The 25181-nt window shown below is 41.8% G+C and overlaps 1 protein-coding gene across 1 annotated transcript in view; it reads left to right on the forward strand.

Annotated features, from left to right (window-relative positions):
* LOC140462927 (ectonucleotide pyrophosphatase/phosphodiesterase family member 3-like) overlaps positions 1-25181 on the forward strand; it is a 146083-nt gene that overhangs the window by 115232 nt on the left and 5670 nt on the right. Inside the window, exons 19-21 of the mRNA XM_072556428.1 lie at positions 15172-15304; positions 20839-20913; positions 23696-23828. Coding sequence (XP_072412529.1) covers positions 15172-15304; positions 20839-20913; positions 23696-23828 — 341 coding nt within the window. The remainder of the gene's footprint in view (positions 1-15171; positions 15305-20838; positions 20914-23695; positions 23829-25181) is intronic.

The following is a 25181-nucleotide window of genomic DNA, read 5'->3' on the forward strand; positions in this document are numbered from 1 at the left end:
TCAGGATGGTATCGGGCCTCAAGAAAGAGACTTTGTGGAGTGCCTCAGAGATGGATTTTTAGTGCAGCTGGTGCTGGAGCCGACCAGGGATAAGGCGATTCTGGATCTGGTATTGTGTAACGAACCAGAATTGGTCAGTGACCTCGAAGTGAAGGAGCCATTGGGAAGTAGTGACCATAATACAATAAGCTTCAATCTGCAATTTGAGAGGGAGTGGGTACAATCTGAAGTGACAATATTTCAGTTGAATAAAGGGAAATATGGAGCTATGAGGGAGCAACTGGCCAAAGTTCAATGGTTTAATACCTTAACAGGGAAGACCGTGGAGGAACAATGGCAGATATTTCTGTGTATAATGCAGAAGATGCAGGATCAGTTCATTCCTAAAAGGAAGAAAGATCCCAGGAGGAGACATGGGCGGCCGTGGCTGACAAGGGAAGTAAAGAAACATATAAGGTTAAAAGAGAAAAAGTATAACTTAGCGAAGATAAGCGGGAAAACGGAGGACTGGGAAGCTTTTAAAGAACAACAGAGGATTAGTAAGAAGGAAATACGCAGAGAAAAAATGAGGTACGAAGGTAAACTGGCCAAGAATATAAAGGAGGATAGTAAAAGCTTTTTTAGGTATGTCCAAGGCAAAAAAATGGTTAGGACAAAAATTGGGCCCTTGAAGACAGAAGCAGGGGAATATATTACTGGGAACGAAGAAATGGCAGAGGAATTAAATGGGTACTTCAGATCTGTGTTCACTGGGGAAGACACAAGCAATCTCCCTGAGGTAACAGTGGCTGAAGGACCTGAACTTAAGGGAATTTCTATTTGCCAGGATTTGGTGTTGGAGAGACTGTTAGGTCTGAAGGTTGATAAGTCTCCGGGACCTGATGGCCTGCATCCCAGGGTACTGAAGGAGGTGGCTCGGGAAATCGTGGATGCGCTGGTGATTATTTTCCAGAGTTCAATAGAATCGGGGTTGGTTCCTGAGGATTGGAGGGCGGCTAATGTTGTGCCACTTTTTAAGAAGGGTGGGCGGGAGAAAGCAGGAAATTATAGACCAGTTAGTCTGACCTCAGTGGTGGGAAAGATGCTGGAGTCTATTATAAAGGATGAAATTACGGCACATCTGGATAATAGTAACAGGATAGGACAGAGTCAGCATGGATTTATGAAGGGGAAATCATGCTTGACTAATCTTCTTGAATTTTTTGAGGATGTAACTCGGAAGATGGACGAGGGAGATCCAGTGGATGTAGTGTACCTGGACTTTCAGAAAGCTTTTGATAAAGTCCCACACAAGAGGTTAGTGAGTAAAATTAGGGCGCACGGGATTGGGGGCAAAGTACTAGATTGGATAGAGAATTGGTTGGCTAATAGGAAACAAAGGGTAGTGATTAACGGCTCCATTTCGAAATGGCAGGCAGTGACCAGTGGGGTACCGCAGGGATCCGTGCTGGGACCGCAGCTTTTTACAATATATGTAAATGATATAGAAGATGGTATCAGCAATAACATTAGCAAATTTGCTGATGACACAAAGCTAGGTGGTAGGGTGAAATGTGATGAGGATGTTAGGGGATTACAGGGTGACCTGGACAAGTTAGGTGAGTGGGCAGATGCATGGCAGATGCAGTTTAATGTGGATAAATGTCTGGTTATCCACTTTGGTGGCAAGAACAGGAAGGCAGATTACTACCTCAATGGTATCAAATTAGGTAAAGGGGCTGTTCAGAGAGATCTGGGTGTTCTTGTCCACCAGTCAATGAAGGCAAGCATGCAGGTACAGCAGGTCGTGAAGAAGGCTAATAGCATGCTGGCCTTCATAACAAGAGGGATTGAGTATAGAAGCAAAGAGGTGCTTCTGCAGCTGTACAGGGCCCTGGTGAGACCACACCTGGAGTACTGTGTACAGTTCTGGTCTCCAAATTTGAGGAAAGACATTCTGGCTATTGAGGGAGTGCAGCGTAGGTTCACGAGGTCAATTCCTGGAATGGCAGGATTGCCTTACACGGAAAGACTGAAGCGACTGGGCTTGTATACCCTTGAGTTTAGAAGACTGAGAGGGGATCTGATTGAAACGTATAGGCTTATGAAAGGACTGGACACTCTGGCAGGAGGGAACATATTTCCGTTGATGGGGGAGTGCCGAACCAGAGGACACGACTTAAAAATACGGGGTAGACCATTTAGGACAGAGATGAGGAGAAACTACTTCACACAGAGAGTGGTGGCTGTGTGGAATGCTCTGCCCCAGAGGGCAGTGGAGGCCCAGTCTCTGGATTCTTTTAAGAAAGAATTGGATAGAGCTCTTAAAGATAGTGGAGTCAAGGGGTATGGAGATAAGGCTGGAACAGGATACTAATTAGGAATGATCAGCCATGATCATATTGAATGGCGGTGCAGGCTCGAAGGGCAGAATGGCCTACTCCTGCATCTATTGTCTATTGTCTATTGTCTATTGGCAGCAAGAGCTGCACTTCAAATACGTCTTTGTCTCCCAGCCTGAGTGACCCTGGCATTATCACTCCAGATTCTGGATTAGTGGTGCTGGAAGAGCACAGCAGTTCAGGCAGCATCCAAGTAGCTTCGAAATCGACGTTTCGGGCAAAAGGCTTCGAAGCTACTTGGATGCTGCCTGAACTGCTGTGCTCTTCCAGCACCACTAATCCAGAATCTGGTTTCCAGCATCTGCAGTCATTGTTTTTACCTTGTTATTACCACTCCAGGTCTGCCAAGTTAATGGTCTCCAAGTCTGAGTATGCAGGCCTGGCATCAGAGAGGGGGGTATCAGGGGCATCCCTTATGCCTTCCCCATCCCCGGTGCCAGGAGAACCATGCTCCACATCTCCATCACAATCATTTTTAGAATGATCAGCCTCCCCAAGAACTTCACCTGTACCTTTTTCGGAACCCTACTGAGGTGTACTAGCCTCCTGTGTGGCCTGCCCGTGTCCAAGTTCCTCGGCCTCAGCTCCACTTACCTCAGTGTTAGAGTTAGTTTGTGCTGGTGGGAGAGCTTTAGTACAGTGATTAAGGTGGTACCATATGTGTCGTCCTTCCACTTGGATGGCAGTAGATGATGCCTTAGTCACTCTTGAAAGGTTCCTCTCTCCTCAGCTCATTCCAGCATCTTCGGAAAACCAGCACATACACCCAATCCCCGGGCTTAATAGGTCCTTCCTCGATGACAGGTGTCGGTACCCTTTGTGTTTCCTGCAGGTGGATAGTCTCATGTATCATAGTTAGCTGCTGCTTATATTGCTCAAGTTCTAAGCTTAACCACTCCAAGCTAGGCCCTTCATATGGGCCTCTCCACCTGGGCACTGGCATAGGTCTACCTGTGAGCATCTCATGCGGTGATAGGTTGGTCATGTGGTTAGTCTGCATGCGATAACTCATTAGTGCCAGCTCATCAACCCAATTAAGGTTGGTGCTTGTGCAGAATTTGTTTAATTTGGCTTCCAGTATCCCATTCATCCTTTCCACCATACCCTGTGACTGCGGATGATACGTGCACCCAAATCTCTGTTTGATTCTCAAAGACTGCAGCACCATCTTAACTACTTTCTGAATGAAGGCAGACCCATTGCCTGAACTAATTTCCAACAGTATACCAAACCTTAGGATAACTTAATTCGTCAGAAATTTCGCTACTGTCCCAGCTCCTGGTTTCAACCTTATTTCCACTGGGCTAGCTGATTTTACTCTTCCCATATCAGTATCATGTTGTGACCACAAAGTGGCAGGTAATGCATCCAATTGCTCATTACCATATCGATCACCTTCCCCCACTGTCACTGGCGTGCTCCGCTGGGGTGTTACCTTGACTTCCTTCGGATTCTCTGTCAAGTTGCAGCATGCTCAGATTTTAATATAGCTGCCATCCCCAGATTCCCAAACCCCTGTTGTGAGCATATGCCATTCCCTGACTGTTTCTACATGCCTGGCCATAGGTCCTAAGTCTTTAGATTGATATCCCTTATTTATCAGTAAGGTTACATGTGGTGCGGCACCTGGTACCACTTTTCCAGGAACGCATTTCTCTCTATTTGCAGGATCACTCCCTGCTCCCCTAATACTATTGCTTCACTTCCCAAATGTTGCAGAGCAGTGACTTCCTGCTGCCGCTGCCTCTCTAACACCTCATCCTGAGACTCATCAAATATCACTGTATAGTGCAGCTCAGACTTAGGTGATCTTGCTTTAGTCAACATCGTCAACACTTCTGCTTCCCACATCCCCCAAATGTCTTGAATATCACTTGCTATATCCCCTATCCAATAAACATTAACATCTTTAACTTCTTGCATCACTAATTGTGTATTGGTCTTTTCTATGACCAAGCCCTGCTGTGTGCACTCCAATCTTACCTCTAACTGTAGTAAAGCATCCCTACCTAACAAGTTAATTGGCATGTCTTTAGACACTAATATTGGCAGAACTATCACCCTACCTTCCATTTCTAATCTTACTGGAGCTGTAAATTGGGTTAACTGTGATTTCCCTGAGAACCCTACAGTTTTAACAAATTTACTTGACATGGGAAGGTGAGAGACATACCGCGGCTGTACACAAGTGTATGTAGCTCCAGTATCTATCAGCACCAGTGTCTGCCGCCCTTCTACATTAACTTGCATTACTGGTTCTTGATCAGCCTCCCATGCTACTATAGGGTAGTGCCCCTTCCCACCCAGGTTCTCAGGGCATCCCTAACACATCCCATACGGGTTAACTGGGCCTGTGGGTGTCTGGGAAGTGGCCACTGGGGATTCCCGCCGTCTAGCCTCGCTGTGGGGCAGAGAGGGCCCAATCGAATAAGGGCAATTCCTCCTAAAGTGGCCTGGTTAATGGCAACCCCAGCACATCATTTCTGGCCCCCCCTTGATTATTTATCATGTACCTTAGTCCCCCATTCCTATGTCCCTGTCCTTGGGGATTCCAGTTCTGTTTAGGCTGTTGTTTAAATCTGCCCTGCCCCGGGTACGTCACCTGTGGGAAAGCTTCTCTAAAAACCTCCATTGCTGGCATGGGACTTTCTGGCCCCTGTCTGGCTACCTGATAGGACCCCCCTTGCTCCGGCACTTGGTTCACACCAGTGTTGATTACTGTGTTGGTGCTTACTGTGGCAACACCTTTTTAGCCTTCTCTTTTTCTTTCTTTTTAAGCTCTTTGCGCTGCATTTGTGCCAGCTTCCTTTGTACCTCCTCCTGCTGTTCAAATAGTTTCTCTTTGTCTTTTTGAAACTTTTCAACTGCATGAGCTACATGATCTCTAAATTCCTGGTGGCTCATTGATGATATCAGACCCACCACTTCCTCCAGCCTTGACCTGACTTGTGAGAGCATTGCCTCAATGATGAAATTTCAGAACATTGTGGTCAGCAACTGATTAGTCTCTATGATTGCTCTGTTTCCAGCCTCCACTTCTTTAACTGTTTCTCTAAATAAAAAGCCGGGTTTTCACTTTCTCCCAGTGGATCCCCTCTCAGAGTCCGGGGGTCCATTTTGGGTGAATAGCAGTCTCTTAAGGCCTGTCATACATTCTGTCTCACTCGATCAAACCCGACTCCATTAATCATTGGATTGTCTGCCACATATTTCATATTGGCTTGGACCATTATTTCCTTTAGCTTTGGGAGCCCTACCAATAGTGCCTTCAAGTCTCCTATAGCCAGCAATTGCTCTGTGGTTTCATCTTCAAAAGCCCTGATCCACTTTCCTGCTCCCTCATGTAAACTGGGCAGCGCATTCTTCAGCCTTTGCAGATCCTGAGTTCACCAAGGAACATATTGTGGATTTCTCCACTCTTTTATAAGGAGTGGTAGCATCCTTCCCTGTTGACCCTTTTTCCCTTTACCGACTCTGCTTCTCAATAATTCCCCCTCGGGCTCTGAGTCCGACGCTATTTCTAATTCCTGCCATTCTTTAGGTACTGGGGCCTTTTTCTTCCCTTTCTGCTTGCATTCCATCACTTTCACTACTTTTCTCTTCAGCCCTCCTTTCGTATCACAATGAGTATTCCTCAATTGCTTTTTGTTCCCTTAGCCCACGCAACAAACTAATCTCATGTTTCAGCTCTTCTTGCTCTTGTTCTCTGATCTTATGACTTGGAGATGCCAGTGTTGGACTGGGGTGGATAAAGTTAAAAATGATAACACCAGGTTATAGTCCAATAGGTTTATTTGGAGCACTAGCCAGCCCCCTCCCCCCAACTCCCCTCCCCCACCACAACCCTCCAATATTCCTGATGAAAACCTTATGCCCAAACGTCTGCTGTCCTGCTACTCGGATGCTGCCTGACCTGCTGTGCTTTTCCAGCGCCACATGTTTTGACCTCTCTGACTACCTCCCCTGCTTATTCCACTTACTGATTATCAACAGGTTAACTGTGGGTCCATGATGGTGGCAGAGTAGGGCTCCTCTGTTGAAGCTCATCCACTCTAACCACTTTGCTATTTTTTCCTCTTCCCATCTCTTTTCTTTTTTTCTTACTTATGTACCTTGTCCTGAGTTTGTACAGTGAGAACCTAGTGCATGGACCCAGCATACAAATCTCAAATGGTCTCGAGCTGGGCCCAGTACAGAGGAGAGTGAGCTCCTACTTACAGTTCCAAAGCAAGCTCAGGACCTGAAATCGGCAGCTGCTACAATCAGCAGAGAGGACATCAGTAAAGGATAGTGCCCAAGGATCAGCCACTTGGGTCCAGCATTGGTGGCAGTGACAAAGTGGTGGCAGAAGGGCACCATGGCAAAATCATTGAGTAAGGTCCAGTGGAGAGAGACGCCTCTGTGACATCGGTTGGTCCAGAGTAGGCAGTGGTGGAGTATTAACCCAGCGGCAAAAATTGTCCCTAAGGATTAGCGACTTCAGTGTTGGTTGGGTCTGGTGTAGATGCGGCATAGAGATGGTGGTGTCGGTGTCATTGACAGTGATAAGCTAGCTCATGACTGATGGACTCTCTTCAAGCTATATCTTTCTTTTTACCCTTATTCTTAAGTTATTCAAAATGGTGGCATTTCATGGCAACAAGTGAAAGCTTTTCACTGTATTTTATTGTATTCTTGCTGTAAAATGCAAGTGTTAAATTTAAGTTCCATTAATTTCTCCAATACCACATCTTTAAAAAAAATTGATTTCCTTCAATTCCATACTTTCATTAGATCCTTGGATCTTAACTACTTCAGGAAGATTTCTCGTGTCTTCCTCTGTGAAGACAGAAACAGTACTTGTTTAACTTCTCGGTCATTTCTCTACTTGCTGTTATCAATTATCTGTCTCAATTTATAACAGACTCTCGTTGGCTTTGTTAATTATCATTTCACTTTCTGCATACCTATAGAAGCTGATACAATCCATTTTTATTTTCCTTCCTGTTTACAATCCTATTCTGTTCTCCTTCTCAATGTCTTTGTCTTTCGTTGTTGAATTCTACTATTGTCACAATCCTCTGGCTTCCTCTGGTTTTGATGGCTATCTAAGCCTCTCTCTTTCATAAAACGTTATCTTTAGTTTCCTTTGTTGGCCCTGGCTCTCTTGCTGTTCCTTTTAGACATTTGTGCCTTAAAGCAAGGCATGTTTTTTTAAAACATAGAGTCATGGAGATGTACAGCGTAGAAACAGACCCTTTGGTCCATATCACCCATGCTGACCAGATATTGTAATCTAATTTAGTCGCATTTTGCCAGCACTTGGCCCCCATATCACTCCAAACCCTTCCTATTCATAGACCCATCCAAATGCCTTTTAAATGTTGCAATTGTACCAGCCTCCATCACTATCTTTGGCAGCTCATTCCATACACTTACCACACTCTACATGAAAAAGTTGCCCTTTAGGTCCCCTTTATAACTTTCTTCTCTTATCCTAAATCTGTGCCCTCTTATTCAGGACTCCCCCACCCCAGGGAGAATACTTTGTCTACTTATCCTATCCATGCCCCTCATGATTTTATAAACCTCTACAAGGTCACCCCTCAGCCTCCGATGCTCCAGGGAAAACAGCCCCAGACTATACAGTCTCTCCCTATCGCTCAACTCTTCAACTCTGGCAAAATCCTTGTAAATCTTTTCTGATACTTTCAAATTTTACAACATCTTCCCAATACCCTCCCAACTCCTGTACTCATTACTCTGACCAATAAATGAAAGCACACCAAATGCCTTCTTCACTATCCTTTCTACCTGCGACTCCTTTTTCAAGGAACTATGAACCTGCATTCCAAGGTCTCTTTATTCAGCAACCTTACCATTAAGTGTATAAGTCCTGCTGTGATTTGCTTTTCCAAAATGCAGCACCTTGTATTTATCAAAACTAAACTCCATCTGCCACACCTCAACACATTGGCCCATCTGATCAAGATCCCGTTGTACTCTGAGGTAACCTTCTTCGCTGACCACTACATCTCCAAGCCACTAAACATAATCCTTGTTGTCAAACAGCAAGAATAACTATCAAAATATGAATTCCACAAGTATACCATTCAGCCCCTCAACCCTGCTACACTATTAAGATCATGGCTGATCGGTTTGTGCTCCAAATTCCACGTATCATATACAAGGTGTCTCTGTAGAGGTGCATAGACTGAATTCCCACAGTGATCCACATAATTAGGACAGTATGTCAAAATGGCAGATCACACCATATATGTAAAGATATGATCAAAATTTGTCAGAATAAGTAAAATCTCTTGCAGTTTATTTAAGATGTCAGTTCAGAGAGGGGACCTTGTCAACAATGCATATAAAGTGAATAATAAAAGTGCATTCCCATCTCCTTCCAATATTTTGATTGTAAATATTCAATGACTCTGTTTCCTAAGGTAGAGAATTACAAAGTTGCATGATGCTCAGGGAAAAAAAGAATTTCCTTTATTTGAAAAAGCAACCCCTAATCCTAAGCCAATGCTTTCTCAACCTGTTCTGGACTCATCCAAAAGAGAAAACATCGTTTCCACATCCATTCAGAATCTTATATACTTTAATCAAGTCACTCATCACTCTCTGAACACCAGTGGAAACAAGCCCAGTCTGTCCAACCTTGCCTCAGAAAACTGATTGCAGGTCTCAATGAACCTTCTCTGAATCAGCTCTGACATATTTACATTTTCCTTAAATAAGGAGACAAAACTGCACACAACATTTGAATGTGGTCCCACCAATGCCCTGCATAACTGAAGCATAGCATCTTAACTTTCATGTTCAATTCCTCTTATAGTAAAAGACAGCATTCCATTAGCCTCCCTAAGGTGAACACAAGCTTCAAAATCCAAAGAAAATATCTCATTTAAAACACTTGCTCACCTAAATATACAAAACACTATATCCTTTCAATTCTAAAACCAAACACTATTGAATTACCTTGGCAAATTTGATTAAGAAGTACTTCTTTTCTGCATGTTCTAGTATTACTAGTTTCATTAATCACTATGATAACAACATGCTAAATGAAACAAGTTTGATGAGAATAATCAGTTATATTTCATGACATACTTTGATTTGATTCTTAAGACACAAAAATCACAGAGTCATAGAGATGCACAGCGTGGAAACAGACCTTTTGGCCCAACTCGCCCATGCTGACCAGGTATCCCAACCCAATGTAGTCCCACCTGCCAGCACCCGCCCCCGTATCCCTCCAAACTCTTCCTATTCATATACCCATCCAAATGCCTTTTAAACGTTGTGACTGTACCAGCCTCCACCACATCCTCTGGCAACTCATTCCATACATGTATCACCCTCTGTGTGAAAAAGTTGCCCCTCAGGTCTCTTTTATATCTTTTCTCTCTCACCCTAAACCTATGCCCTGTAGTTCTGGACTTCCCCAGCTGAGGGAGGGGACTTTGTCTGTTTATCCTATCCATGCCCCTCGTGATTTTATAAACCACTGTAAGGTCACCTCTCAGCGTCCAATGCTCCAGGGAAAACAGCCCCAGCCTATTCAGCCTCTCCCTATAGCTCAAATGCTCCAATCCTAGCAACATCCTTATAAATCTCTTCTGAACCCTTTCACGTTTCACAGCATCCTTCTGATAAGGAGACCAGAACTGCATGCAATATTCCAAGAGTGGCCTAATCAATGTGCTGTACAACCACAATATGACCTCCCAACTCCTGTGCTCAATACTCTTGACCAATAAAGGAAAGCATATCAAACGCCTTCTTCACTGTCCTATCTATCTGTGACTCTACTTTCAAGGAGTTATGAACCTGCACTCCAAGGTCTCTTTGTTCAGCAACACTCCCTAGGACCTTACCATTAAACGTCTAAGTCCTGCTAAGATTTGCTTTTCCAAAATACAGCACATGATCACTTTATATTCGTGAAATTTTTTGACTCAAATGCACACTCAATCTATCGCTTCTCCTACATGCGCACGCATATCAGCTTATGGGGGGAACTTGTTCTTGCAGAATTACATTTTATTTTGCTGAAAAATTGCATGAATCCATGTAAAACTCTATACAGAGGGTTTGTCAGTCTGACATAGCATTGGGACACCGACAGACTTCACACCTCTTGTTTAAAAAGCTGTGCTATCTCGAGAATGTAATTTAAAGTGGGCGGCACGGTGGCACAGTGGTTAGCACTGCTGCCTCACAGCGCCAGAGACCCGGGTTCAATTCCCGCCTCTGGCGACTGACTGTGTGGAGTTTGCACGTTCTCCCTGTGTCTACGTGGGTTTCCTCCGGGTGCTCCGGTTTCCTCCCACAGTCCAAAGATGTGCAGGTTAGGTGAATTGGCCATGCTAAATTGTCCGTAGTGTAGGTAAGGAGTAGACGTAGGGGTATGGGTGGGTTGCGCTTCGGCGGGGCGGTGTGGACTTGTTGGGCCGAAGGGCCTGTTTCCACACTGTAAGTAATCTAAAGTTCTAGGATTTATGTAAGAACAGAGCAGAAACCAACTTATCCCAGTCTAAAAGATGAAAGTTTTAACCTAAGGTTGTTTACTGCATCACATCTCCATGACACTGGACTCCTTTGGCTATAAATTTTGTGAGCATGATCTTGACCTCCACAATCACCTGATGAGGGAGCAGCGCCAACTGCCAACTTCTAGTCACCCAATGCCTAGAGGAAGAACGTCTCTCCTTCTGCCTTGGGACCCTTCAACCACATGGCATCAGCGTCGACTTCACCAGTTTCCTAATCTCCCCTCCCCCACCCATCTCATCCCAAATCCAAGCCTCCAACTTGGCACCGCCCTCTTGACCTGTCCTACCTGTCCATCTTCCTTCCCACCTATCCGTGCCACCCTCCCCTTCGACCTGTAACTACTACCCCCCACCTGTATCTACCTATTGCCTTCCCAGCTAACTTGCCCCCACCCCCACTCCCACCCTCCTATTTATCTCTCAGCATACCCCTCAACCCCACATTGCTGGTGAAGAACGTATGCCCGAATCATCGACTCTCCTGTTCCTCAGATGCTGCCTGACCTGCTGTGCTTTTCCAGTGCCACACTTTTCAACTCGAACTCCAGCATCTGGAGTCCTCACGTTCTCGTAGTCAGAGAGGTGACAAGGAGAAACCGTTGAGTGAGCTGGACTGATGGGACACTTGCCTCTTTCATGCCAGCCCTGCAATTAAATACTGGGGGAGGACGTTTATTGGAGACTTAATTGCAAGCAAATAAGGCCCTTGAGTGTTCAACTAATGGCTAGTTAAGGATTTCGACTTACCCCCTCCTTTATTATCTGCTTCCCCAGCAGGCAAGAAAGGAAGTCAGCAACTTACCTGCTGAATCTGAAGGGGGTTGGGGGGAGTGATGTCCAACTGCCCCAGTCTATGAGTAATAGAAGGTATGGATGGCAAGCAAAAGGGTGGTCTTTAAAACCACCAGTTTGCTGTTGCTTCTTATCTTCATCTCTTGGTGGTCCCACCCCATAAGAAGAAGAAAAAGAAAGACTTGCCTTCTCCCCACTGAATCCTTACTGGAGTGGGCCTTGACCATTGGCACAGTTGTTTGGAGCTAGGAACTGACAGCTGATAGGTTAATGTTGAGTCTGCTGTACAGGAGGAGCCCAATCTTTTGCTGAGCCAGTAGGCGTGCAAAATATAGTGAATTATCTCACTGCTGGAGATGTCGCGTTGGTCGTCACTTAACATGCCCCCATACTTCAAAATCAAACCAAAAAATCTGAACTCAAGCGTTTCTTCCTCTAAAATCCCTCTTGTATTTACACAACATGGTCCACCAAATGGGATGATGTAATAGCTGTCTCTAAACACCTGATAGAAGATTCATGTGGTAACTTGACAAAGAGCTGGAGGTATTGTGACTTAAAAATAAAAAAAAGAACTATTGGAGATAATCAACTTTGTTGTGTTATGTCTTATGACCAGTATGTGACTACATCTGTAAGAGATATGCTGATGAAATTATCACTATGTCATAATATGTGACTGGACTGTATAAAGGTTTCAAGTCCATCTTATCTCCAATCATTTGAAGCAAGATATGCTTATTATTAGCAGGATGTTGTGCGTAATATTTTCCGTAAGAGTTAGCTGTAATAAATGTCTGCTCAATATTGATATTCACATGATATCCATGATATTCACAATAAGTGTCTTGTGTTGTGGGAAATAAAATAAGCATTGCCTCATCAGGTGAAAAGCCATTTTGAAGGCAAAAATCACACAAAATGTCATGCAACTTACCTGGAAACAGAAAAAAGTGACTGAATTTTCGCAAATTTTGGGGAAATATTGTTTTTGGGTAGCTTTTCTGTCAATTTTCACCTCATTAAATATACATCTGGTGTCCATGGCACCCTTCTCAATGTGAGGTGTAGTGTCAGAGGTGAAAGTGGTCACATCACAGACCCCTCATTTAAACTGCAGCTCCACTCCAGTTCAAGCACTGCGAAATAGCTAATCTTCACAATAAGCCTTAGAAATAGCAGTCCAAATAATGCAGTGTTGACACTGAGGAGGGACGGCCAGCAATTCCCTGAGAAGGTCATTGACCTTGTACTCTCTGCAAGGGTAAGGGCCGCCACCATCTTCTCTGCTGTCTCATTCACATTCACTCTAACTGCATGATTGCATATACATCTCAGCCAGACTAATATAATGTGCTCAGTATTGTTCAGTATCTTCCCTCAATCCCGCATTCCCAGGTGATGTCATCACTTTCTATGACTGACATTTGAGAATTTAAGAAGAGAAAATTCCTTGAGTTTACAGGAGAGATTTGAGCCTGCTCGTGTGCAGGTGTTGTACCTCCATGTTGAGACAATCAAGTGAGCTTCGTTGGGTTGTTATGCTGCTCTACCAATGCCATCACTGTGAATATAGTTTTAATGTACACAAGATTCTATCCTGAGTACAAAACTCATTACGTCTGTTCCCTAATGCTGGCAGCAATGATACTCAGGGTCTCCTCCACATCAGAGTAAGAAACCACAGATACCTCAGAGGATGCACCAACTAAGCTTTCTCCTGCACCCTCCAGGGGCTCAGATACTTTCACTTCAGCAGCAGCCTTTTCTAGATTAGATCCGGCGACACAATCGATTTTAGCCAGTGGAGCTCACCCTCAGTGGCATGGTGACAGGGGGACAAGAGACCTTGACCTCACTCGAGGAGCCCCTTCCCTTCGAGGAGACAAGGTGCTGTGAGGAGGCACCCAGACAGAGGAGGAATCATACATGTGTCTCCCTGAACTGTTCTCTTGGAATAGTCCAAAGGTGACAGGTCTCTTTCACCTCTAGCTTCAAATACCCTGAGTCACCAGACCCACCACTTAGAATGCTCCCTCTGCCTCAGCTACAGACCCCCGGACTGAGCTTTGATATCGTGGAAAGACATAAATGCTCAGGAACTATGTAAGTGCGATGGGTGACACTTCATTATAATTGCATTCTTACATTAGGAATTACATATCACCACATATATTATTCAACTGTCATTTCAGCTATAGGAATGGCTTTGTAAACTGAACTTGGTCTCTTTAAAGCAGAGAAGATTGCAAGGAGATTTGGTGCAGTGAAATTTCTACTGGAGATGTTTTGAAGTAATTTTACTTGCTCTGACAATGTCACACCCAAACACACTGAAAAGGGATCATGACAATATGACTGAGCTTCAACCTTGCAAAATTTGCTGAGGTGACAGAATACTGTGCTGTACATCTGTATGACTCTAATACTGTTTGAGACACTCTAATCACTACCAAAAATGATTTCCTTTCACTGTGAAAATTCCTTTTAATTATTTCTGGTCATTTAATTTTTACCCAAATGGTGGTTCAAATTCTTAAGTAAGGAGAAACTGTTTTCAGTGGCAGATGCTTCAACAACCAGAGGATGTAGGTTTTTCTGCACATTATTCTTTAGTTAAAGTAAATGCCATACGTAATGGGAATATTTTGAGCAATATGAATTATATCAACGTGAAGAGGTATTTGGCAATTCTGTTTAATCACTGAAATCAGGAGATTCCTCCTCTGTGTAACACTTTCCGTATGTATTCAACATCAATATTCAGTAACTAAGGTTTAGTGTTCCTCTCTGCATTGTTTGGAGCCGAGAAGCAGAAATAATGAAAGTTGTTTTGAATGAGTTGCAGCTTTTATTATGTTTTATTGTCTTATTTTTGTAATTTTCAAGGTCTTTAGGGTTGGATTTATAACATTGTTGGATTTCATAAAGTTCCTCTTTCCTATGTTTTTTAGATGTACTATTGGTACCTTCTGAAGGTGTTGCAATGTGAGAATGATGAAATTTTAAAATTATTTTGATAGCAGAAAGGACATCAAAGAATACTGATTTATCATAGAGCTGTTTATTGCTCCTCTTAGTTATCAAGCCAAACATCAAGTGATGGTGTGTTTTCAATTTACTGCCACACTACACTATGGGTCATCCAGCAGTTAGTTGTTTTTCCCATTTCTCTATGTGGCTTAGAAATGAAAAATATGGCCAGGCCAAACATAAAGGTTCTGGGTGTACCTTGCATTTATCAATAGACTTATTTATAAGATAGAAATGCACATGTCTGTGGCAACTGTTAGAAAGTGCATTTGCACTTTGTCACTAACCAAAAAATATAGATAAAGAGCTGAAAGGAAGTCTGCCTGCTTGTTCTAGTGAAATTCTTAATGTTACATAGTGTTTGATTTATTGTTGAAAGTTCTTTGCACATTATGGTTTTTATTTTGTTTTACTAACAGGAAAATTCACTTGCTCCTTTACCAAACATTTTAGACTGTGTGCTTGCTGATGTTCGAATTCCTTCTACCGTAAACCAAACTTCATACATTAATGAAGATCAGGACATAACTTATGGATTCCTTTATCCACCCAGTAAGTGTAGCATTGATTCATGTCCAAACTACATATAACTTTTTGAATACCTCAGATTTTGGTTAGAGCTATCTAGAGGGTCATTACAACTTGCTCAATCTGTTATTTCACACCTGAAATGAGATATCCTGTAAATAAGAAGAGTTGCTGTTACTCCATAATAGCTGAAGCATGCGATGGATTGCTGCTGTTTGCCTCTGTTGCTGTAATTTTTCTGTTGAATTTAAGATTTGTTACTATGTTGTTCAGTCGCAGAATTCAGCTGTTCCTGAAAAAGTTTCACAACATGATAAAAGCATTACATCTTATTGCAGTTTCAAATTAAAGCTCTCAGGATATGTTGACCTTTCTTCCCTCCCTTGGCTTCAATGCCCATTTTCATGCAGTTTGACAGCAACAAACAGGAGAAATGGAAATGGGGGTAGTTTTCCAAAGGTTCCCACTAATTCTGGCCCATCATATCTATGTAGGGGTGGCTGACTCTGATATTTGATCTCTACTATCTGTATATAAAAAAACATTATTGGCCCTGCCAGTCCTTTCTGCCTGCCAGTAAAATTAATCTAAACCATTTTGAGGCCCAAACCAGAAATGCACATTCAACAAGAAAACTAATCTTTGCAATTATAGCTTTAATTGAAATAGTATTATGACACCTTGTGTTTCAGACATTGCGAATATTACTGTCAGTCAAAGTCAGTATTCTGTCATCAGAGGAACACAGGAGCATTAGTGCAGGATAAGGCCATTCAGCCCATCAAGCCTACCTCCCTATTTAATATAATTATGGTTGATTGAACACTTCAATGCCTTTCACCAATGCTATCCTTCTAACCCTGTACACTGGTAACCAGAAATCTTTCTATCTGAACTTTGAAATAAACTCAAAGACTGAGCTTCCACAGGCCAATGGAGTAGAAAATTCCAAAGATTCACCACCCTCTGAGTAAAACAATTGTCCTAATCATGGACCAAAGTGGAAATCCCTTATTTTTAAATTGTGCTCATTCTTTCGAGACTCCCCAACCAGGGGAAAATCTAACCTGTATTTACCCTGTCTATTCATAAGTGTGGGAGCAGAAGTGGGCTATTCAGCCCATCCTGTCTACTCTCCCATTCAGTGAGATCATGGCCGATCTGATACTCTTCAACTCCACTCTCCTGTCATTTTCCTATTATCCTTGATTCCATTTCTGATTTAAAAACTGTCTATCTCAGCCTTGAATATATTTAACAACACAACAAATACAGCCCTCTGTGGTAAAGGAGTCTGCAACTTGACCAACCTGAGTGAAGAAATTTTTCTTGATGTCTGTATTAAATATATGAGCCCTTTTTCTGAAATAATGCCCTTTGTTCATAGACTTTCCCACAAGAGAAAAAGACCCTTTCTGCATCAACTGTATCAAGTCCTGTAAGAACCTTCTATCAAAAAGGTCATCTTTAATTCTTCGAAATTCCAATGAAAACAGGCTCAATGTTCTCAACCTTTCCTCATAAGACAATCCCTCCATACTAGGATCAGTCTAGAGAACCCTCTCATTAGTCTACCTCTAATGCCAGTATTTCTTCCCTTAGATAAGGCATTCAAAAACTGTTCAGTGTTACAGTTATGGACTGCTGAGCGCCATGTACAGTTATAACAAAATCTCCCTAGTTTTATTTTCCATTACTTTGACTTAAAAGCCAACTTTTCATTTGCCTTCCCTATTAAGTGCTGAATTTATATGCTAGCTCTTCGTGAGAACTTCCAAATCCCTCTGTTTAGATTAGATTAGATTACTTACAGTGTGGAAACAGGCCCTTCGACTCAACAAGTCCACACCGCCCCGCTGAAGCGCGACCCACCCAAAACCCGACATTTACCCCTTACCTAACACTACGGGCAATTTAGCATGGCCAATTCACCTGACCTGCACATCTTTGGACTGTGGGAGGAAACCAGAGCACCCGGAGGAAACCCACGCAGACACGGGGAGAACGTGCAAACTCCTCACAGTCAGTCGCCTGAGGCAGGAATTGAACCCGGGTCTCTGGCGCTGTGAGGCAGCAGTGCTAACCACTGTGCCACCGTGCCGCCCACTTTTGTATTTTTGTAGCTTTTTGTAGTGTTTCTCCATTTAAATAGTTTTCAGCTCCTCAATCCTTTCTGCTAAAATGCAGAACCTTACATTTCCCACATTCTATTCCATCTGCCAAGTTTGTGCTCACTCACTTAACCCATTCACATAGCTCGACAGAGTCTTTGTAGCATCCACACCATTGTGTGACACCTAATTGTGTGTCATCCGTAAACATAGCGATAGTATGTTCATTTCCTTATCCAGATCATTGATATATTATTGTAAATAATTGTGTCCCTAACATTGGACCCTGTGACACATCACTACTTCGAGGTTGCCAGCCTGAATATGCCCCCCGCCCCTCTAAGACTCGCTGTCTTCTATTAGTTAGCCAATCCTCTCTCCATGCAATATGCCACCTCTAATATCATGAGCTTTATTCTATTAAATAGCCAATATGCGGCACCATACCAAGTGCTTTTTGCAAAACTCAAATATATTACTTCTACTACATCCCCTTTATCTACTTTCCTTTTATCTTTTCCGCTCGTTACCTCCTCAAAGAATTTTCTTAGATTTGTCAGACATGATTTCCCCTTCATGAAGCAATGTCTGCTTGATCATATTATGCATTTCTGAATGCTTTGCTATTAAGTACTTTATAATAATGGATGTTAAGCTCATTGACCTATAGTTACCTATTTTGTGTCTCCTACCCTTTCTAATTAAGTTTCTGGCAGTTTTCCAATCTTCTGGGAATTATTCAAAGTCCAAAGATTCCTGGAAGTTTACAACCAATGGCATTCGCTATCTTACACTTATCTCATTTACTATCATAGAATGCATCTCATCAGGATCAGGGGATTTAAAAGTCTTTAGTTCCTCTAGTGACAATGACTGTATTTATTTCCTGACCTTTTGCCCATTGAATAGTTAGTAATTTTGGGATGCTATTAGTGTCTTCAACAGTGAAGACTCCTCTACCATTTCCTTGTTCCCCATTATTATTATTTTGCCAGCCTCATTCTCTCAGTGTCGTATGGTCACTATGGCTTCTCCTCTCTTTTATTTATTTAAAGAAGCTCTTGCTGTCCATCTTGAATTAACTTAAGTTTACCCTTCCAGTTTGTTTTCTTCCTCTTTTTATTTGATTTTTTTTGGTTGCCTTCTGCGGGGTTTCACAAATATCCCAACTCTCTGGCTTAGTAATTTTTTCGTGTTTTTTTTCTATCTAATGCTTTCCCTGATTAACCATGGTTGACTTATCCCCTTCCTAAAATCATTCTTCCTCAATAGAATATGTCATAGGAATCATTCTAGAATTTGGAGAATTTTAAAAGATAATCACTAATGCATTATTGCCACCTCTATCAACATTCTGGAGTGTAGCCTGTCGAGTCCTGGAATTTATCAACTTTCAGCCCCAATTTCTCCAGCACAGCCATCTTACTACTGCTAATTTCCTTCAACAACTGATCCTCTGTTGCCATTTGAATCTATAGCTCTGGGAAATTTCTGGTATCTTCCTCAGTGACAATAGATAGCAAGTAATCATTTCACTTCTCTCCCATTTCTCTAGTCCTTATTAAAAAATTCTCTTGACTATTCCTGTTATGTACCTATATATGGTTAAGCCAAAAGTTTCCTTTTTATGTGCAAACGGAAGCTGTGACAGACCATTTTCATGTCTTGTGAGATTGCATCCGTATTCTATTCTTCCTTTCCTTATCAGCTTCTTATATGGTGTAAATCTCCCAATTCTCAGAATTATTGCTATTTCTGACAACCATATTGGCCCTTTTTTTATGCAATCCTGAGTTGCCTTTCTTAGCCATTGTTGAACTTTCTTGAGCTTTTGCTTCAGGAAGGAATGTATAGTTGCTATAAGTCATTAGTAGCTCTGTAAAGTCTATCCATTGCCTAGGTAAAATTATGCCTTTCAATGCGTTTTCCCAATCCACCTCAACCAGTTACTGCCACTTGTCTCCATAATTTGCCATATTCAAATTTAAAACCCTTGCTTCAGATTAAACTACCTCTATTTCAACTGTAATGTAAAATTTTCTCATAATATGGTTGCTTATCCCCAGAAGTTCTTTAAGAACAAAATTATTAATTTGCCCTTCTTGTATAACACTAGATCTAAAATAGCATGTCCTATATTTGCCTCCTCAACATACTGCTCTAGAAAACTATCCCTTGCACATTCATCCTTCACAGCTTTAAAGCTGCATAGGGCCATAAGATATAGCAGCAGAATTAGGTCATTTAGCCTACCAACTCTGCTCTGCCATTTGATCATGGATGATATTTTTCTCAACCCCATTCTCCTGCTTTCTCCCCATAAGCCTTGATCCCCTTAATCATCAAGAATCTATCTATTTCTGTCTTAAAGACACTAAATGAATTGGCCTGCATAACCTTCTGTGGCAATGAATTTCACAGATTCACCACCCTCTAACTGAAGAAATTTCTCCTCATCTCAATTCTAAATGGTCATCCCTTCACTCTGAGGCTGTGTTCAGTTAGCTTACTCAGTCTATATGCAGATTGCCATGATTTGGCGGTGCTGGTGTTAGATTGGGGTGGACAAAGTTAAAAATCTCGCAACACCAGGTTATAGTCCAGCAGGTTTATTTGGAAGCCCTAGCTTTTGGAGAGCTGGTCTTTCATGAGGTGTTTGTGGGAACGGCACTCAAAGCTAGTGGTTCCAAATAAACAAGTTGGACAAAAACTGGTGTTGTGTGATTTTTAACTATATGCAGATTGAGATCTCCCATGATAGCTGTGTAGCTAATGCTACATCTCTCACCTCCTAATTAATACCATGCCAAACATTACCACTACTATTTGGTAGGCTATGAATATCTTAATTCAGTTTCTGCTGTCCCTTTGCTATTTCTTAATTTCACCCAAACAGATTCCGCACAGTTCTTCCAATCTGAGACTTTTCCTCACTAATGTACTGGTCCTGTCCTTTATTATCAGTGCAACTCTGCCTCCCTTTATACCTGACATATCCTCTTAAATTTTGAATGCCCTTGAATATTCCTTCCCAGTCCTGGTCACCATGCAGCTATGGTTTCTATAACAGCATTTAGATTATACCCATTGACGTCTCTTTGTGTCTTCAGATCATTGACCTTGTGAATACATTCAGGCAAAGTGCCCTTGACTTTTATTTTTGACATCATTCTGCATTTAGAGTATCAGCTTTGCTTATTTTGTTTCTTTTTGAATAATTGCTATCAACTTTACTACCTTTAATTTGGATTACTCCTCAGATTCCCATGCCCTGACAAGCTGATTTAAACACATCCCAACAACAATAGAAAATCACCCTGCAAGGATATCAGTCCCAGTTGGTGCTGGTTTTGTCATTTAATGAAGTAAAATCATCCAGGCAAATGTGTTTTCATTTGCACCAAGCTTCATTTTTTTAACATTAAAACATGTCTGCTTTTTATCTAGACTTGAAATCTGGACAGTATCAGTTTGAAGCTGTATTTACCAGCAACCTTGTCCCTATGTACAAAGCCTTTCAAAGTAAGTAAAGAATATTTCATATTACTTGACTCAAGTAATTATCATAATGGACTAACTGCACAATTTTGTTTCTGAAGTAACTGATTTTTTTTGTGATCATTTGACAATTCTGTTGTGGCTCAATTTGAATTTAAATTGAATGTGTTCATTACTTGTATTGAATCATCACTTAATCACTTGGCAGCACAGTGACTCATTGGTTGGCACTGCTTCCTCACAGCACCAAGGACCCGGGTTTGATTCTTGCCTTTGGCGACTGTCTGTGAGAAGTTCTGCCCATGTCTGCATGGGTTTCTGCAGGGTGCTCTGGTTTCCTCCCACAATCCAAAGATGTGTAGGTTAGGTGAATTGGCCATCTAAATTGCCCAGAGTGTTCGGTGTATTAGTCAGGAGTAAACGTAGGGAAATGGGTCTGGGTGGGTTACTCTCCGGAGTGTTGGTGTGGACTTGTTGGGCTGAAAGGCCTGTTTCCACTCTGTAGGGAGTCTAATCTTCTCACTGTTTATGAGAAGTAGCTTAACCTATGAGGATAATAATGAGCTAATAGAATGGAGCTTATAGTTTGAGAAGTTTTTTATGATTTATAGAACATCAGCTCTTTTTCTCTCTCTCTCTGCTATTATGACTCATTTGAACACATGATTAAAAGCAATTTATCACTGTTTAAACTTTCACAAAATATCACATGATGATATACTCCTTTACTGTACATTAATAGAACAGTTCTGAGGAAGAGTCATACCAGATTCAAAATGTTAACTCTGTCTCTCTCTCCGCAGATGCTGCCAGACCTGCTGAGTTTCTTGGCATTCTCAGTGTTTGTTTCAAATATGCCCTGTTAGGTTTTTCACTACAATATTATGAGGAAACTACCTGTAGGCTATTCATACATATCACCAAAGTGAAGTACTGATTGTACCTTTAGGAATTATAGATATGCTCAGAACTGTAGTTTGGGGAGGTAGTGGCATAGCGATATAGTTGCAGAACCAATAATTCAGAGAACCAGATAATGTGCTGGGGAACTGGGTTCAAATTTCACCACGGCTAATAATGGAATTTGTATTTAATAGAAGTCTTTAATTAAAAGTCTAATGTTGGTCATAATGCATCTGGTTCACTTTTCAGGAAGGGAAACTGAAGTATTTGCCTGGTTTGACCCTTGTGTGACTCTAGACCTACAGCATTGTGTTTTACTCTTAACTGTCCTCTGAAATGCCCTAGCAATCCACTCAATGTGTAAACTATCAAAAAAAATGAAAATGGACCTTCTGGACCAAGAGCCAAATTCCAGAGTTGAGGTGAGAGTGACAGCCCTTGACGTCAATTTCAATTTGATGGAATGTGGCATTAAGGAGCCCTAGCAAAACTGGAGTTATTGGGAATTTGGGGAGGGATGGGCAAATTCTGTGCTGGTTGATGTCATACCTGGCAATATGAAGATGGTTCTGGTTGTTGGATGTCAGTCATCTCAGCTCTAGGATATCTCTGCTGGAGTTACTCAGTGTTGGGTCCTCGGCCCAAACCCTTTCAACTGCTTCATCAATGACCTTCCCTCATTATAAGATCAGAAGTTGGGATGTGTGGTCATCAGTGAACAATGTTCAACACCATTTGCAATTCCTCAGGTCCTGGAGCAGCCCATGTGCAAATACAGCAAGTGCCATGTTAAGACCATTGCCAACAGAGAATCTAATCATTACACTCTGACAGTCACTGGCATTATCATCATTAAATCTCCTGTGTGGGTTACTATTGATCAGAAACTGAACTGGACTAGCCATACACATACAGTGGCTGCCAGAGCAAGTCAGAGGTTAGGTATTCAGCAGTGATTCGCATCCTGTCTCCCCAAAAACTGGCCACCATCTACAAAGTACAAATCAGGAGCGTGACGGAATATCCCTACTTGCCAAGATGATTGCAACTCTTTTAATAAATGACACCATCCAGGACAAAACAGCCTGCTTCTTTGGCACCACATCCACAAGCATCTCTTTCCAGCACCAACACACAGTAGCAACAGTGTGTAGCAACTATAAGATGCACTGCAGGAATTCATCAAGGCTTCTTGGACAGCACCTTTTGACTCAACAACAACTACCATCTGGAAGAACTAAAGCAGCAGATACATCGAAATACCATCACCTGCAAGATGCCCTCCAAACCACTCATTGTCACGACTTGGAAATATATCTTCAACCTTTGTATGGCTTGGCTAAAATCTGGAACTCCCTCCCTATCAGCATTTGGGTCTACCTACATGAAATGGGCTGCAGTATCTCAGGAAACAGTTCATCATCACCTTCTCAAGAGCTACCAGAATAGGAAAGAAATAGCCCAGCCAGCAAAAGCCACATCCCATGAATGTAGGAATAAAAAGTTTTAATAATTTGAGATTTGGAAGTGTATCGACAATAATAAATGTATATATAAGCTTCCTACTGGTTATTAGACCCAAACCAACTGAAGTTCAGATCATGCTGTAGCCATTTGTCTCATTATCTGAAAAGTGTGATTGGAATTATATACCCATTTGTGGATAATGTTGAAGTCAAGACATTTTTCTTTTCTTTGATGCTTGCATCCGCATTGAATCATGTGGGAACCTGAGTACTTTCTGTCTATTCTTTTTATGTATTAAGTTGTCTTGTCTAGTTGAAACCTAATAACTAGCTAGTGGAAAAGTGGAGTACTTTGAGTTTTTTTTGTTTATTTTACGTTTAGCATTATGCTGCAGGATAAAAGATATCAAAGTCATTGTTTCTTGTTTCTTTGACAGAGATATGGAATTATTTTCACAATGTTTTGCTGTTGAAGTATACTGAGCAGAGAAATGGCATCAATGTGATCAGTGGACCTGTGTTTGATCGAAATTACGATGGGCGATTTGATACTCCTGACATAATCCAAGCGTAAGTAATACTTTTCAGTGATGCTGTGTTTCACAAATACTATATGTCTTTATAGAAATGGCTGAGAGTTGAGAGTTATGTTAGAATTTAATCCAAAGCAGACACTAATAAATTTGTTGTCATGCACTAAACTTTATATTTCCCCTTGTGGCAGTGTTGCTGAAGCATGAATATTTTAAAAATACGTTTGTTATATTGAGTAAAATGAATCATAGAACTTCACAGCATAGAACAAAATCGTTTGATCCACTAAGCTCTCTGATGACTCTTCGGAAGAGCACTCTCAAATCTCACAACCGTGCCTTTGTCCATATCCCTGCACTTTACTCATCCTCCAGTATCTAAATAGCTTCTACACTTATTTAGGGTGACCATTCCAATAAATTTGATTGAGAACATTTTTCCTTATATTCCCTCTGAATATTTTGCAAGAGATTTTACATTTTTGAACTCTGGTTATTGACTCATATTTCATTTGGAATAGTTTGCCACTATTTATTCAATTAAAACATGTCATAATCCTGTAAATCTATGTTCTAAGGAGAACAATACTGTCTTTTCCAGTGTATTCCTCACCAATCATTCCAGCCATTACCTTGACTATCCTCCTCTGCACCCTTTGTAATGCCTTTACATCTCTCCTCAGGAGTGGCGCCTATAATTGTGCACAAGATTCCAGCTGAGCCTTGTCACTGATTTATAAAATTCTAGCTATTTTTGTATTTTTCTTTTCTATGCTTCTATTTATAAATCCAAATAAACTATTTTTAAACCCAGATGATAAACCTATCTTGCCATCTTTTTATGGATTTGTGAATGTGGATGTCAAGGTGTCTGTGCAGTTTTACTCAGTTCAACATCATGCTCTTTCCATATTAATCCTCGCAAAGTATAGGGGGAGGCTGAACAGGCTGAGGCTGTTTTCCCTGGAGCATCGGAGGCTGAGGGGTGACCTTATAGAGATTTACAAAATTATGAGGGGCATGGATAGGGTAAATAGGCAAAGTCTTTTCCCTGGGGTCGGGGAGTCCAGAACTAGAGGGCATAGGTTTAGGGTGAGAGGGGAAAGATATAAAAGAGACCTAAGGGGCAACTTTTTCACACAGAGGGTGGTACGTCTATGGAATGAGCTACCAGAGGAAGTGGTGGAGGCTGGTACAATCGCAACATTTAAGAGGCATTTGGATGGGTATATGAATAGGAAGGGTTTGGAGGGATATGGGCCAGGTGGGACTAGATTGAGTTGGGATATCTGGTCAGGTTGGACCAAAGGGTCTGTTTCCATGCTGTACATCTCTATATCTCTATGACTCTATCTGACTTGATTTTGAATTTCATCCATCATGTTACTGT

This window comes from Chiloscyllium punctatum, chromosome 3, assembly GCF_047496795.1.
Source record: "Chiloscyllium punctatum isolate Juve2018m chromosome 3, sChiPun1.3, whole genome shotgun sequence".
NCBI classification, from domain to species: domain Eukaryota; kingdom Metazoa; phylum Chordata; class Chondrichthyes; order Orectolobiformes; family Hemiscylliidae; genus Chiloscyllium; species Chiloscyllium punctatum.